General features: G+C 37.4%; 1 protein-coding gene across 27 annotated transcripts in view; it reads right to left on the reverse strand.

The window, feature by feature from the left end:
• The window catches only part of CEP128 (centrosomal protein 128), a 484,430-nt gene that overhangs the window by 89,356 nt on the left and 380,016 nt on the right, over window positions 1–15,058 (reverse strand). For 13 of the 27 annotated variants that reach the window (XR_010151253.1, XR_010151252.1, XM_016926513.4 and 10 more), the window contains one exon: window positions 5,677–5,766. The exons of 9 other annotated variants lie outside the window; for them this stretch is intronic. Coding sequence is in view for 11 of the 18 variants with exons in the window: in XM_016926513.4 (XP_016782002.3) it covers window positions 5,677–5,766 (90 nt within the window). In the remaining 7 variants the exon portion in view is untranslated. Of the gene's footprint in view, window positions 1–5,660; window positions 5,767–15,058 lie in introns of all 27 variants that reach the window. 5 more of the 27 variants (XR_010151258.1, XR_010151254.1, XR_010151255.1 and 2 more) reach the window with 1 other exon arrangement.

The following is a 15,058-nucleotide window of genomic DNA, read 5'->3' on the forward strand; positions in this document are numbered from 1 at the left end:
GGTAGGAGAAGTAGACAAGGGAAGACCACTCTCAGGAAGTAATGAAGATACTTCCATGCTATTTCAGATGGTTTTAATAAATCAGTGGCTCTTATTTTTGTGGTAATAGACTTTGAGAGTCTAATAAAACTTGACATTCTCCCTAGGAAAATGTACATTATATGCAACACACATATGTAATTTTATATATACTTTTTGGGGTAATGCAGACTCTCTGAAGCCTACCCATGGGCCTCCAAATCCTTTTTTTTTTTTTTTTTTTTTTTTTTTTTGAGATGGAGTCTCACTCTTGTCGCCCAGGCTGGAGTGCAGTGGCACCATCTCGGCTCACTGCAACCTCCACCTCTTGGATTTAAGTGATTCTCCTGTCTCAGGCTCCCGAGTAGCTGGGACTACAAGGCGCGTGCCACCACACCCAGCTAATTTTTTTGTATTTTTAGTAGAGACAGGGTTTCACTGTGTTAGCAAAGATGGTCTTGATCTCCTGACCTCGTGATCCGCCTGCCTCAGCCTCCCAAAGTGCTGGGATTACAGGCGTGAGTCACTGTGCCCAGCCCAAGTCTTTTTACTCCAAATAAAAACACCTAAAATAAGACATAAGAATATCATAAAAATAAATTATTGTATTACACTAAATGTATTTATTTCCTCTTTATGAAACATGTCTAGATACATAACCTCAGTAACAAAGAAATAAACAATTATGACTATAACTAAGGGCTCTTATAGGGCAGAAGTAAAAATGTAAAATTCTAAGTGGGAGTGAAGGGTTAAACAAAAAACAAAGGAAAATTTTTCTTCAAATACTTGGAAGAAAAGAGTTTTCTGGGAAAAAGCCTGTTTTGTTGCTACTGTTTATATGTGATTGGATAGTCCCTTTTCTATTATTCTTTAGTTCTAAGAAAGGGAAAGTTTATGAAACACCTAAATTGACATAAATATTTTTTAAAATGTTTACTCTTAATGACTGTACATGTAGTCACTGCATAGATATTGGATTACAATGGAGCAGTGCTAATAGCTGTTCTTACCAATAAGTGAATATTACACTTTCTAAGTAAAAATAATGTGGCTAGACATCATGTTTTAATTTGTTCTGGGTTTGACAGATCAGGTAAGGAGAAGCCATATGATATAGGCTTCCCTCAATATACAAATTATTTTGGGGGAAGCCTAAAGCATGTATACAATAAAAAGATGTATTTTAACTTTTGAGGTTAATGAGGTTTTGAAACTGCCTTTGCAAAATTATAACTGAGGAAATTATGACAGTGACAGAAATTAAACCTAATTGACTCTATCTTGCTTTTTTCTAACCCTGAAGCTGTCCGTGTTCATTCCCGGGTGTAGGCTGAACTAACTCTGGGAAGGAATTCAGTTCATGGTTTGACTCTGAAACAAAATTGATAACCGCCCTTTCCCGAAAAGACCTGCTTCTTGCCTGGGGTCCAGTCTGCCTTTGCAGGACTAACAAATTAGCTACAAGATTAGAAATTTAGGGCAGGCGCAGTGGCTCACGCCTGTAATTCCAGCACTTTGGGAGGCTGAGGTGGGTGGATCACCTGAGATCAGGAATCTGAGACGAGCCTGGCTAACATGGCAAAACCCTGTCCCTACTAAAAATACACAAATTAGTCAGGCGTGGTGGCAGGCACCTGTAATCCCAGCTACTAGGGAGGCTGAGGCAGAAGAATCGCTTGAACCCAGGAGGTGGAGGTTGCAGTGAGTCGAGATCACACCATTGCACTCCAGCCTGGGCAAAAGGAGTGAAACTCCGTCTCAAAAAAAAAAGAAAAGAGAAAGGAAATTACAATTTAGAGGTCATGCAGCCTCTGGCTTCCAGAGTCTGAACCTCCCCAAATTGCTCCTGGTGATAACATCATTATTGCAAAACCTAAGATCAGTGCTTGAGATAGTTTGCAGACCCTGCACTGGATGGATCAGCTGACACTACCCACACCAGTAATCTGGCCCAACCAGTTCTGCCATCCCACCCAAAAACAGAAGATGTTAAGATAACCTAACTTTAACCCCCTATGATTCCATCTCCAACCTGACCAATCCGCACTCCCCACTTCCCAAGGTTTTAAAGGTAATTTGGCAAGCGCCTGCTTGCCAAATTATCTTTAAAAACTCTGGTCCCCAAATGCTTGGGGAGACTGATTTGAGTAATAAAACTCCAGTCTCCTGCAGAGCCAGCACTGCGTGAATTACTCTTTCGCCATCACAATTCCTCTGTCTTGATAAATAGGCTCTATCTAAGCAGCTGGCAAGGTGAACCCATTGGGTGGATACAGTTTGTAACTAGCCTTAAGCTGTATATACTCATTTGCTACCACAATGAAGTGTACTTTAGAATTTAGGAATGGACCAAGGCAAATTCATTAGTATCACTGGAGATGAGCAAATACTTGTAGGCTGTTAGGAAATGAGCATTAAATGGATCATTTGTTATCAGAATATCTAATCATTAAAAGTTTATTTGATTCAGCTGAGCTAATCAGCCACATCGATTCATCCATCACCTCTCAGAGATGAATTAGAAACTTATAGGTCTAAATAATAATAATTCTTCTGCCTCTGGTGAGTACAGTTGAAAAGTGTAGTGACTTTATTTTATCATAATAATGCAGCATTTTCCAAGAATGCTTTAAATATATCATTAGCATATGAAAAAGCATAACACTGGCATAAAAACGTAAGAAGAGTCTTCTATCTTTTCCACATCTTAGAAGCTTGAAGAGTATAGAATAATTCTGGCAACTTCTCTGGGACTTAGGGACCATGATGGACATATACTTTTCAAAAAGAAAAACCCACATTGAGGACTCCCTACCATCACTATTGTAAAATACAAAGCCTGTCTTCTGGAAGAAAAATCCACTCAACTTCACCCAAAGAGACCACTGCATGGCGTTCTTCCTTCCAATGTCAACTCTGTTTAATCCACACTCACAGTTTACCTGCTACTTCCTAAATAAACCCTATAGAATGAAATACAAATATATATATTTTTTCTCCTCAGCATTTCCCCATGACAATCCATTACGTTTTAAAAATTTGTCAGTCATTTTAAATAATTAAAAGAGCTAGAAGTCATTTTATTTGAAATTATTTGAATACATTTAAAATAGTATTCTTTGCCAAACTTTAAGATAATGAAAAGGGAAAGGCTTTGATTAATCATCACACACAAAAAGTCAGCATTTCTTACAGTGATTTAAAAAAAATTCAAACAAAATCAAGATAAAAATCACTATCTCAGTGTAGCAACATCAAAAAAAGCTTTAAAATGTAGCGTAAGTTGGCTTTGAATATACCAAATGCATCTGTGATTTATATATAAAATTGTATGCTATTAAAAGTCAGTGAAAGAAGTTAGTCTATACATCAAATACTCCAGGATGGGTGGCATTGGAGCAGCTTGCACTGGTTTCCCAATCATCCTGTGTTCACTGTAACCATCATTAGATACCTGTAGTCAATTTCTGTTCATTCATTTCACTGGCTGCTTATGTGCCTTTTCAAACAACCTACTTCAGCGTCTAAAATAACACAACACACATATTGAAGAAAAAAAAAACAGCGAGGCTTAAAGATTTTGTCTGAAAAGTTGTCAAGGAAAAAAAAAAAAAACCAACATTTTGACTTAGGAAGAAAAGCCAATTTAAAGTGATATGTCATGTTCTAGCCTACAGGGAAGCCCAGTAATGGTCCTTGTTGCCTGATTTTCAACCTGGGTGTGGCAAATCTCTGATAGAACCAGAAGCAGAAACAATCACAGGATTTAAAAACAGACTCAAGGTGGTTGATCCACATTTCCAATATGTTCTGTCATTTACTACCATTGCCTTAACAGAGACCTGAGGGCAGCCAGTTGTTCTTCTGTAGGTTTCTTCTGCTGTGTTCTCTGGTGGGTGTTTTAGTTTGTGGTTTTATTATGAGGAGATTATTGACCATTATACTTCAGTTTTGACATTGTTCAGGAAAGGCTGCGGTTGTATTTATATTGAAGTGGGGTATGTGTACGGGTTTGTGGGGTGAAGAATACAAGTGGGGAAAACAAAGAAGATGAAGAGAAAGATACAGAAATGGGGGTCTATTGGTTTGTTGGGACAGACTTCAGACTGGAAAATGCAGCCTGAGAGGCAAGGTAGGGTTTTATTTAAAATCCCTATACATACTTCTAGGTAGCTATATGAAACTGACACCAAAAATTCTGAGACTACCCTTTAAATTTCAAATCACGAAGCAAAGCTATGAGCTTTCTTTTCCTTATTTTCCTTTAAAATAATCATTTCAAGATTCTTCCTTTAAAGCACAACGTAATGTGGTACATAGGTGTGTGCTACAGAATATCACTACAGACAAAATGAAGGGCAAGAGACAGAATTATCTTTCTCTAGGGACTGTCAAATTCTCCAGTGAAACTGCTCGTAACAGGTAACAAGGTGAGTGACATCTGGACTGGAGAACAACTAAAGATTATTTGCAGATAAAATAAAGACTATGATGGTGGCTAGGGGCAATGCAAAGGACAACCAGTGCAATTTCAGATGCTGACTGTCCCCACAAAGAGATGGAGAAAGAGGAATTGAGGAGTACCAGGAGAAGGCCAACAACTCAGAAACCAGCACACCATATATTTTTCAAGGATTTACATTTAAAAAAAAAAAAAAGTACACGACACCAGTTGTGAGGTTAGTCATATATCAATGGAATATGCCCTGAACTCCTATGCAAATCATATTGCAAGAATGATTATGGCATAATTTATGAACAGGCTTGTGTCATGCAGAACTTGTGGAAAATAAGAGGGTATGCTTTCATTTTCAGGTACACAAAGGGTTGTGTATCTGACTGCCACTGAATATAGTTGGTCTAATGAGACTCCCTGAGGCTGACATCTCCTTTGTTTCCCCGAAGGGCACATATCTCCTAGGTTTCCAGGTGAAAAAGTTTACAGAGAAACCCATATAACCACAGAATCCTTCCTCCCACGCCGTGTTCTCCTGAGTCTTTAAATTACAGCACTGGATTGTTGACTATCATGCATGTCACACAGCTGAGTCATTAAATGCTACAAGTAAATAGTCCACCTTTGGAATTAATGACTTACCTTTGGGCAATTCCAGTAATCCACATCATAATTTACATGCAGAGTCATTTACAGGAACTAATGCACAAGGAACATTGTAATGGAGACTCTTTCTTGCCCGTCACTCTCATATTCTTTCTGTGTGCTTCTGTGTTCAGTTACCCCTCAGCATTCTACACTAGAGGGGCTGCTGATGAGGATGATCAACATCGAAGCAGAAAGTCTTAAACTAATACAATGGCTGAGATGGGGTAGCTTTTTCTTGCTTCTTAATTCAGTTTGACTGAGATTAAAACTATTATTAATCTCCATTTCCCAACACACACGCGCAGGTAAGAAGGGAAATGTAGCTAAACAATTTAAAGTAACCAGATTATCTGCCCTCTGATTATCATTGGTACACTCTTCTTTCTAAGAACAACGAGGGAAAAAAAAAAACCAACAACTAAGTTTTTAGCTGCAATTCTGGGAAGCATACATGAAGGCTGACTTATCCTATATGCACTAAAATAAAGCAGATGTATGTTAACTGTTCAGTCCCAAATATCCTAAATATTCCTACCTATGAAATACTTAACTGGTTTTTCTTCAAATTGAGCTTCACTCTGATTTCTCACTGCAGTCTGACTAGCATCTTCCCAAGGTGGAAGTTTAAACAGTAGCTTCGGCTGTTTGAGAGAGATGTGAGTTATGAAAAAGAGTTGGAAAGCTCTATTATCTTAAAGTAATTGAAAATGTTATAAATAGTAATAGCTATAAAAACAGCACTAATTTGACTATAATAATTTCAAACAAATTTCTAAATTTCTGCATTTAGAGAAAATGATATGATGCAGTACTTTTAAAATGGTCCCCCAAATACTTCCTTACCCAAATTAAAGTCACAAATTTTAGGGACATTATTACTTTAAATCTAAAACATTTTACTTTTCAGGACTATAAATAAAGAGTAGTGATTTAGCTCAAAGCGTTCTCAACCGTATTGCTTTCAAAATCATCCCTGGAAGTAAGTGATCTTAAATTCCAAAGTCTATGAAATGAAGGAATAAATTGGATGAGAGTTTGTTAATAGCCTCACCTGGGCAGTTTTCGCCGGTAATGACAGCTACTCACAATCTTACCTGTGGATAACGGAATGCTGATACAGTGTGGTTGTAGGAGTTCAGAAAAGTCTGATTACTCAAAATTATACTTTCTTTCCATTTACCAAATTATTTCAAATTCTACCAACAGAAATTTATTCTTTGAGGAAAAACTCAAAAAATTATTCTTATTAGACTCTCCCTATGCCAGTTAACAGTTAAACTAGTTCATTCTAAAGCAGGGGTAAGCAAAGTCCAGGCAGGCACCTGTTTTTATAGGCCCATGAACTGAAAGTGGTCTTTACATGTTTATTTGGTTGAAACCAATCAAAGCAAGGATAATATTGCATAACATAAAAATACTCTAGACAGGTTGGTCAGCTTACATCCCTATGAAGAGGTAACATTTGAGCTGAAACCTAAAAGAAGGAAATGAGCCAGCCACTGAAAGAGCTAAAGGAAAAGTATTACCGAGAGAGGCAGATGCAGAGATCCTGGGATAGGAATGGGTTTCCTTAATTTTAAGAACAAAAGGGACACTGGTATGTGTTATGGCTATTAACGAAAACATCCCTTTATATTACTAGTACCATAAAAATCAAAACTATTTATTGTAAGTTTAATTGCCAAAACTGCATTGGGTACTTTTAACATATGTTCTTTTTATTTATTTATTTGAGATGAAGTCTTGCTCTGTTGCCCAGGCTGGAATGCAGTGGCACCATCTTGGCTCACTGCAACCTCCGCCTCCTGGGTTCAAGCGATTCCCCTGCCTCAGCCTCCTGAGTAGCTGGGACTACAGATGCGCATCACCACGCCCGGCTAATTTTTTGTGTTTTAGTAGAGATGAGGTTTTACCATGTTGGCCAGGATGGTCTTGAGCTCCTGACCTGGGGATCCGCCCACCTCAGCCTCCCAAAGTGCTGGGATTACAGGCGTGAGTCATTGTGCCCGGCCCATATGTTCTTATTTTTAATGTTCATGAAAACTTCCAGTAGGAGGATATCATTAATTTCACTCATTTAAAGCCAGGAACATAGACTTCAAAGACATTAAGTGTGTTGAAGTCCACGTTGTGATTAAATGTAGGGGGTGGGGGAGGCTGGTCTGTAATCCAGCTCCATCTGACTCAAAACAGTCTATACTAACCTCAAAAACAAATTAAAAATTGTGAGAGTGTGTGTGTGTGTATTTTTTCTACTTAACAGCCCAGCAAAATGGAACTAATGGAAATATCATATGCATACAGTGAGGTTTTATGAGCAAATAGACAATAAATTCTTTTTTTTTATTAGCATCGGGGTGACTTTGTGGTTTTGCATGGTAGAGGTTAGGGGATGCACTGGGTAACTGCCCTGGAGCCTCTTCCTTAAAGTATGCCAAAACAGACTTCCAGAATCTCATTTTTAACGGGCATTAGGTAACAGTGTAATAAAACATATTATATCAATAAAATTTAATGCCCAAATAAAAAAACATTATTTGTATACATTTTTATATTTATTTCACTACATAATAAAGGGGCTATTATATTGTTGCCATATGTCTTTTCTAAGTAAGTTGCAACTCCTTACTTATTCTGGGTCGACATCAGGGCAGCTGAAGCACACTGCAGAAACAGCACAAGAAAGGATTGAGGAAAGCAAAGACCTAAACTTAATTAGCTGTAATATTGTGCAGCTAAATGACACCTATATTGTGCTGGTCCCCTAGATTTTTTGGATCTGGACCGCAGGGGTTAGATTCATCACTGAGATCATATCTGGCCTCTGTGCTTCAATCCCTGTTTCAGTCGTGACCAATGTATTGGTTCTTTTCTCACAGTGAAATAAGAACTAGGGATTTCTATTACAACCAGAATGTAGTAAAGGCATGGAATCTCTTGTAGGTACTATTTTCTATTTTACTTTATGGGCAAATACAGAAATATTACTAACAGACATTACATATTATTTATTAACATGCTAATAAGCCTTCACACATTTAAAAGTAAACATTAAACTTCTAACAAATTAAATCTAGAATAGTACATGTAATGCAGAGACACTGGAAAAGGAATGCACTTTAGAATCAATTTTTAAAAAGTAAAATAATCAACTGATTATAATAAAAGTAAAAAGTATAAGAGGAGATGCTTATTAGTCATTTTTGCAGCTCATTTTAGTTTCGTCACTTTTTGCACAATTTAAAATTTATGGAAACGTTCTAATGTTGCCTTTAATTTTTTTGCCAGAATATTCTGCACTTGGTTGAAAACTGAAATTGACGAAGAAGGAAAAAAAATGGAAGAAATTGAAAGAAAAAGAGGCCAGGATCCTAAACAAATCAGAACAAAAAAAAAGAAAGGTGAAGAGATTCTGTTTTTCATTGCTCTTGAGTTAAGTATAGTAGTATAGAAGCCAAGAAAGTTCAAAAACAAGTACTAGTTCTCTCACCGGCTGAGGAAGTATGAGTCTCAGCGACATTATCCATACAATTACAATAGTAGTTACGTACCTTGGAGGATTGTTGCGAGTAATAATTTACATAGATTTAGCAGTTTTACCACAGTGTATGACACAAAGAATTGCTTGGTTTCATGTGTGACTTTTTCCCTCTCCTTTGACATACAGACCATCACCCTTTGGGCTGATTTAGCACAATCCTGACGGGAGTTAGCAAGTGCTAAATAAGTATTTGTTAGTAGACTGAAGCATAAAATAAGTGAGTTTTTAAGATCCCAGACTGGGGAAATCCTCTGCAGTGTTTCTGTATATTCTGGAAAATCAGCTAGAGATTGGGTGGGGAGATGGCCTTAGAAGTGAGAACTACAGTTTCTTTTAATCATGTATTATTAGTACTTAGGATCTCAGAGATTTGTTTCATGAGTCAATGAAAATGTGTTTCAACCAGAAAGGTATTATTGCTGAGCATTTATTTCCAAATCTGTTGCACGCTATAGTCATTACTCAGAATATTGCTTTTCACAATTCTCATTGTTATCCAGAGATAGACGATAAAATGGATTAACATAGATATTTGCCCAAAGTTTGAGGTCCGTCTAGGGATGTGCTGTGAGAGGTATAAGCAATGTACTGTAAAATATTAAGGGGAATGATCTTGAAGTGATTGCTTATGTTCTGCAACACAAATGAGATTGCCCCAAATTACAGGGTGCCCACTGACTCGAGACTGGCAAAAACTCCCAGATAAACTTAAGACCGAAACATCATAATGTGTTGAGATTTGAAAACAACAAAAAAAACACAAGAAAACATACACTGCTATCTACATAAGCCCCAATGCCCATGGAGCCCAGAGCTCAGACTCTTGACAGTTGAACCAAGGTATGTTTTCTGGAAGCGTTGCTTTTCACAAAGTCAACTGTAAAGGGGATAGTGTATGAAGATGAGTCAAATCATCTTCCCCCTGGTGGGAGGAATTTACCTATTCTGTAAAACACACCCAGGTCACTGTTTTTTGTTTTTGTTTTTGTTTTGATGGAGTCTTGCTCTGTTGGCCAGGCTAGAGTGCAATGGCGCGATCTCGGCTCACCGCAACCTCTGCCTCTCAGGTTCAAGCGATTCTCCTGGCTCAGCCTCCCAAGTAGCTGGGATTACAGGTGTGGGCTACCACGCCTGACTAATTTTTTTTTTTTTTTTTAGTAGAGACGGGGTTTCACCATGTTGGTCAGGCTGGTCTCAAACTCCTGACCTCAGGTGATCCACCCACCTAGGCCTCTCAAAGTGCTGGGATAATAGGCATGAGCCACCTCGCCCAGCCTTTTTTACTACTAACTTTTTAAATAAACTTTCTGTCACAGAGAAATATTTGGGCCGTTGAGCTCAAAGACTATGCTTTGATTTTGCATTTTAACAATGTTTCCAAATGATGTGTGTGTTTTTAGAAGCTTTTTTAGAAGCTTGATTCAAGCAGACTGCTGAGTCTTGAAGTCTTGTGCTTTTCATCCCATTGGATAAACAGAACCAGGCATGTTTTTATATTTCTTTTATTCTCAAACGAAAATGACCTAGTCAATCAACTTCGATATATTCAGACACAAGAATACTTCTTTCGTAGGGTATTCTATTTTCAAGTTTTATACTGTCATAAATTTGGGATTAATATTAAGTTGCAAATTTCAGGTAAAACAGAGTGACAAGGTTTAATGATCACTACAATTTCAGTGGAATCCTTTTTACTGAGAGTGGGTCCCTGCTCTCATGAGGTCTCTTGATGTAGTAAATTGAAGGGTGTAAACCTAATTGGCTGAGAACCCGTTTGACCCCAAGGCAGACTGCTAATGCGTTCTTTCTGGTGTAACTTTGTACCAAATTTAAGGTTGGTAAGCCTGTTCACCTTTTGAGAAAATAGAGATTTTAATGAGCTGTTAAGTTACCTCTGCCTGAAAGTGGCAAAGGGTGGCCCAACCTTCCATCCCCACAACACTATATTTTGTTTTGTTTATGCCATTGCTTAGAACAATTATTTTTAAATCACATTTCAGAAGAAGACATAGAGATACGTAGTTATTTGCCTAAGCTTTGAGGAATGCACCTTGAGAAGAATATGTGGGTATGCATTACATTTTGGTTTCCAGAATAATAAAAATTCTGTTATAACTCTCACGAGTCATCTTAGGGATGAGTAGGGACTGTATTACTTTCTAGTTTAATGAAACCTTAAACAGTTAATCCTAATTTATCAATTTATTCAAATTGAGATTTCTAAAAATGTACTTTAGTATCTCCCAAGAAAATGGGAATTTCTGGGGAAATGAATTACTTCAGTTCTTTCTGAGATCCAGTGAGAGAGCAGAGCATTCCCTGTCACCCTCATCCTTCTAAAGCAATTCTGAGGGAACTCTAAAACGGACTCGCGGCTGCCCCACCCTGCATTTCTACCTGCAATCTCTAAAAGTACTGGTTATGGGCATTCTACAGTTCGGCAGAAAAGACTGACAGCAAAACCACAGAAATTATCCACCTGGTCGATCAATAGCCCAGTTTCTCACATGGTTTCCTTACCAGGAGGATTAGCCATCTACTGGGTATTGAGAGGTTCATGTACTATCTTGCCAGCTTCCAGGAGGGTAATTTATTTGCTAATGACAGTCGCATTCTTTGGTGGCTTTTCCTGCCCGGTTTATCTCCAACAGTTGTGCCTGACAACTCTACACTGGCATTCTTTATATTATAACACCCTAATATTAATATTTATTACACTTGTTCCAAAAGAACCAAGAAGGTATATTCTATTTTTTTCCTCGAAAGACTGTGTTGCCATAGGCTACTCCATAAGTAGCTGAAATAAATAATGGCTGGGGAAGAGATTATTTTCCCCTTACTGCTCATTTCAAATGTTTTTGCCTAAGCACTACTGAGGTGACAAAAACAAAATCTAACACCTGTCCCTCCACCCCTAAAACAGTACTAAAAAGAAAATCGAACCCTTCAACTGGGAGATTCCAGACTATTTTTCAAAGCCAACTGATAGAGAAGTTAAAAATGATTATGGGTCATCTGAAAAACAGCATGGCACTAATGATATTTAATATCCTTCAGGCAGAGCTTCTGGAATGTCTCAGAAAAATCAGTCACTTAAATATATATATTCAAGATTGTACATATTTTTATATATTTTATTATAGATTTATATAATACAATATTATATATAAATCTGTAATTAAAATCTATTATATAGTATATGAAATATTCATATACATGTATATATACAAAATCTGTAAACCCACTGTTAGAAATTAACAAGATTGAAAAGGATTCAGTTCATTTCTAATAAAATTTCTAATAATACCAAATAATGTGTTCAAAAATACTTGTGACAACATTTAGATTACAGGTCCTACAACTAAAATCCTTCCTTTCTCCTCCTAAAATAATGAGAATGATATTCATATGTAGCCCAATAATCAATTAATTATTGCCACAACATGACTTTTTTTTCGATTTTTCATTATATTTAGCAGCTGGCCAAAGACATAATACTACTTTCTTCAGCATAATCTGATGAAAATATGAATTTAAATTTCAGAGTTGACCATGGCAGGGGGGAAGGTAAGAGAAAGGGCAAGGGTAGAAGGTGGCAGAAGAGGGAAGGAGAAGCCTGATGGGGGCAGAGACCTCTGACTTGTTTATTGCTTTATCCCTAAGCATGCAGCATCATGTCTGACACATAGTAGGTGTAAACAGTCACTGTGTGGAATTAATATTCATTGCAACCTGTCAGGCACCAAAGTTTTCACATTTCTTATGGTAGCTAATCCTCTCAAGAGTCCTATGAAATCAGTATTATTATTATCCTTAATTTACAATATCTATATATTGTCTTGACACAAAGTAACCTACCAATGGCTTAGTATGAAAGGAAAATGAATAGTAAAAATTATGTTCATAATCATCTAGTTTTAACTCATTTCAAATAAAATGAAGAGAGATGGCTGGAAGTTATCGCATGACTCATTTCAAATAAAATGAAAAGAGAGATGACCAGTAAGTTATCATATGAGTAAGGGCACATGAGTTTTGCAGATACTCTGTTCAGTGACTGTCATAGGTAACACTGTGAAGCTTTCATAACTAAGCATGATACTAACTCTCGGTGTGTGCTGCATTTTAGGATTCAGAAAGCAACATGGGGAAAGGTGAACCAGGTAGACTGGTATTTAAAAAAATAAAAACACTAAACAGCAGCAACACCTACCGCTATTAGCCATCACCAGCAAGGTGTCAAGTCACTGAATGTAATTCAACTAAATTGAGGAAAAATGGATTATCTTGTGTGTCTATTTTAAAGTTTCAGCTGATCTTGAGAGGAATGAAAAAGGGATTTGCTTGTTTCAATGTATCTCAAACTCATATGCAAATAAAATTCTGATACTGCACTACACATTTATAGTCAAAGACAATACTTTAAGAGGAGTAGCACACAATGCAACTGCAAATGAATGTCACACACACACAAAAATAAGGCAGACAATGTTAAGCTCCAATGAAGAATTTTGGTAATTACAAGCTGTATTGTTAAAAATCACTGTAAAATATGTTTGTCTCCATTGTTTGTGATTCCTCTTAAGATTGAAAACGCTCTCCTCCCTGAGGCTCCACTCCCTCTGCCGTTTTATCCTTTTCCACTGCTACTACCACTCATGTGAAATTACTCGTGCGTGTCTGTGTGTGTGTGTGTGTGTGTGTGTGTGTCTGTGTCTGTGTCTATACAGGAATGGCAGAATTTGGATGTCTCTCCCCAAAACATTTAAACAAAAAATGAACTCTAGGACACGACAGGGATTGGTGTGTTTTTTAATGGGTGGATCTTGAGGAGACCCAGGAATAGGGGCTATACAAATAAGAGACCAGTAGGGTGGCATTCGTTTGTTTATTCAGTAAACAAAAAATTACTGAGTACCCACTAAGATGAGGCACTGTGCTAAGTAGTGGACATCCGGAAAAGTGAAAGACATGAGAGTTGATTGACAGGTATGCCAGGAAATTACAGTTCGTTGAAAGGTAAATTTTTGTTTTGAAACCTAAACCCCATAGCTAAATGGATCCAAGAATTTAACAAATATTTATTCAGTTCTGTTGATGATCTTTCCCTTGAAATATTCTTTTGCTAAACTTCATAACACTATGTGTTCCTGAAATTATTTCCTTTATGTCTTAGATTCCTTTGCAAGATTTTCATCCTTAGCCTGTTGTTTAAATGTTGGTGTTTCCTAGGGTTCTGGCCTAGGATTTCATTTCTCCTCATTCTAAATACTTCCCCTGGGAATTCACATTCGCTATATGACTTTTAGTATCATTCTTATGATATGGACAACAGACATGATGGCATCCAATTCTGCATGTTCAGATCAAACACCTTCTGAGCTCCAGGCTCAAATGAACCTCCCTTAACATTACCACCTGGACATTTCAAAATACCAAAAACTGAATTGATCAACTTCCTCCTATATCACTGAAGAGCACAACTATCTGTGAAGTTGCCGAATCGAGAAACCCAAGAATCATTCTTAACTCCTTCCTTTTTACTTCCTAACAACCAATCTCAAAGTTCCATGGACTTTATATTCTAAAACATATTAAGAAGTCACCCACTCCTCTTCATGCTCTCTGCTGCCACCCAATCCAGGTCACCATCATCTCTTGCCGAGAGTCTCACAAATGTCTGCTTAATTGGTCTCCCTGATTTCAATCTTGCCTGCCTCTAATTATTTTTCACGTTACAGCCAGGTATCTATTTAAAATGCAGATTTACCATATTGTTCTCTTATTTCAAACCCTTTTCCAATTTCTCATATACCAAAGGTAAAGTCCAAACTCCTCCACAAGGTCCTTTAGATCTCTGTTTACTTAAAAAACTCTCGTTTTGCTGCCCCTCTCTCAGATGCTACATTCCAACATACTGAACTTTCAGTTCCTTAAACATGAAACTGTGCTCTTTTATCCTAGGCCTTCCCCTATCCTTTCCACTGCTAACTCCTAGTTATCATTCCAACATTGGCTTTCTTTGGGAAGCCTACTTGGATTGCCACCCCACTCCAGTTTAACCTACCTCAATCGTACTTAATTCCCTGTCAGTTCCGCCAACCTACCCTTACCTATGACAAACAAGGACAGATGTTCTTATATGTTCCCACAGTCACTTATACTTTTCCTTTAATATGAATTTTGAGGATTTTATTATAAACACTGATTTTTATAGTCTTCACTAATTATAATATAGAGGGTAAGAAGCCATCTAGTACACACAGCTTGCCTTTGTATCCCTAGCACCTAATACAGTGGTGTGCACAGAATTGGTGCTTGATAAGGGTTTGTTCAATGAGTAAATGGAGTACCTCATTTATAGAAAATTGGAAAGGGTTTATAGCTAAATA

The sequence above is a fragment of the Pan troglodytes genome, chromosome 15 (genome assembly GCF_028858775.2).
Source record: "Pan troglodytes isolate AG18354 chromosome 15, NHGRI_mPanTro3-v2.0_pri, whole genome shotgun sequence".
Taxonomy (NCBI): Eukaryota; Metazoa; Chordata; class Mammalia; order Primates; family Hominidae; genus Pan; species Pan troglodytes.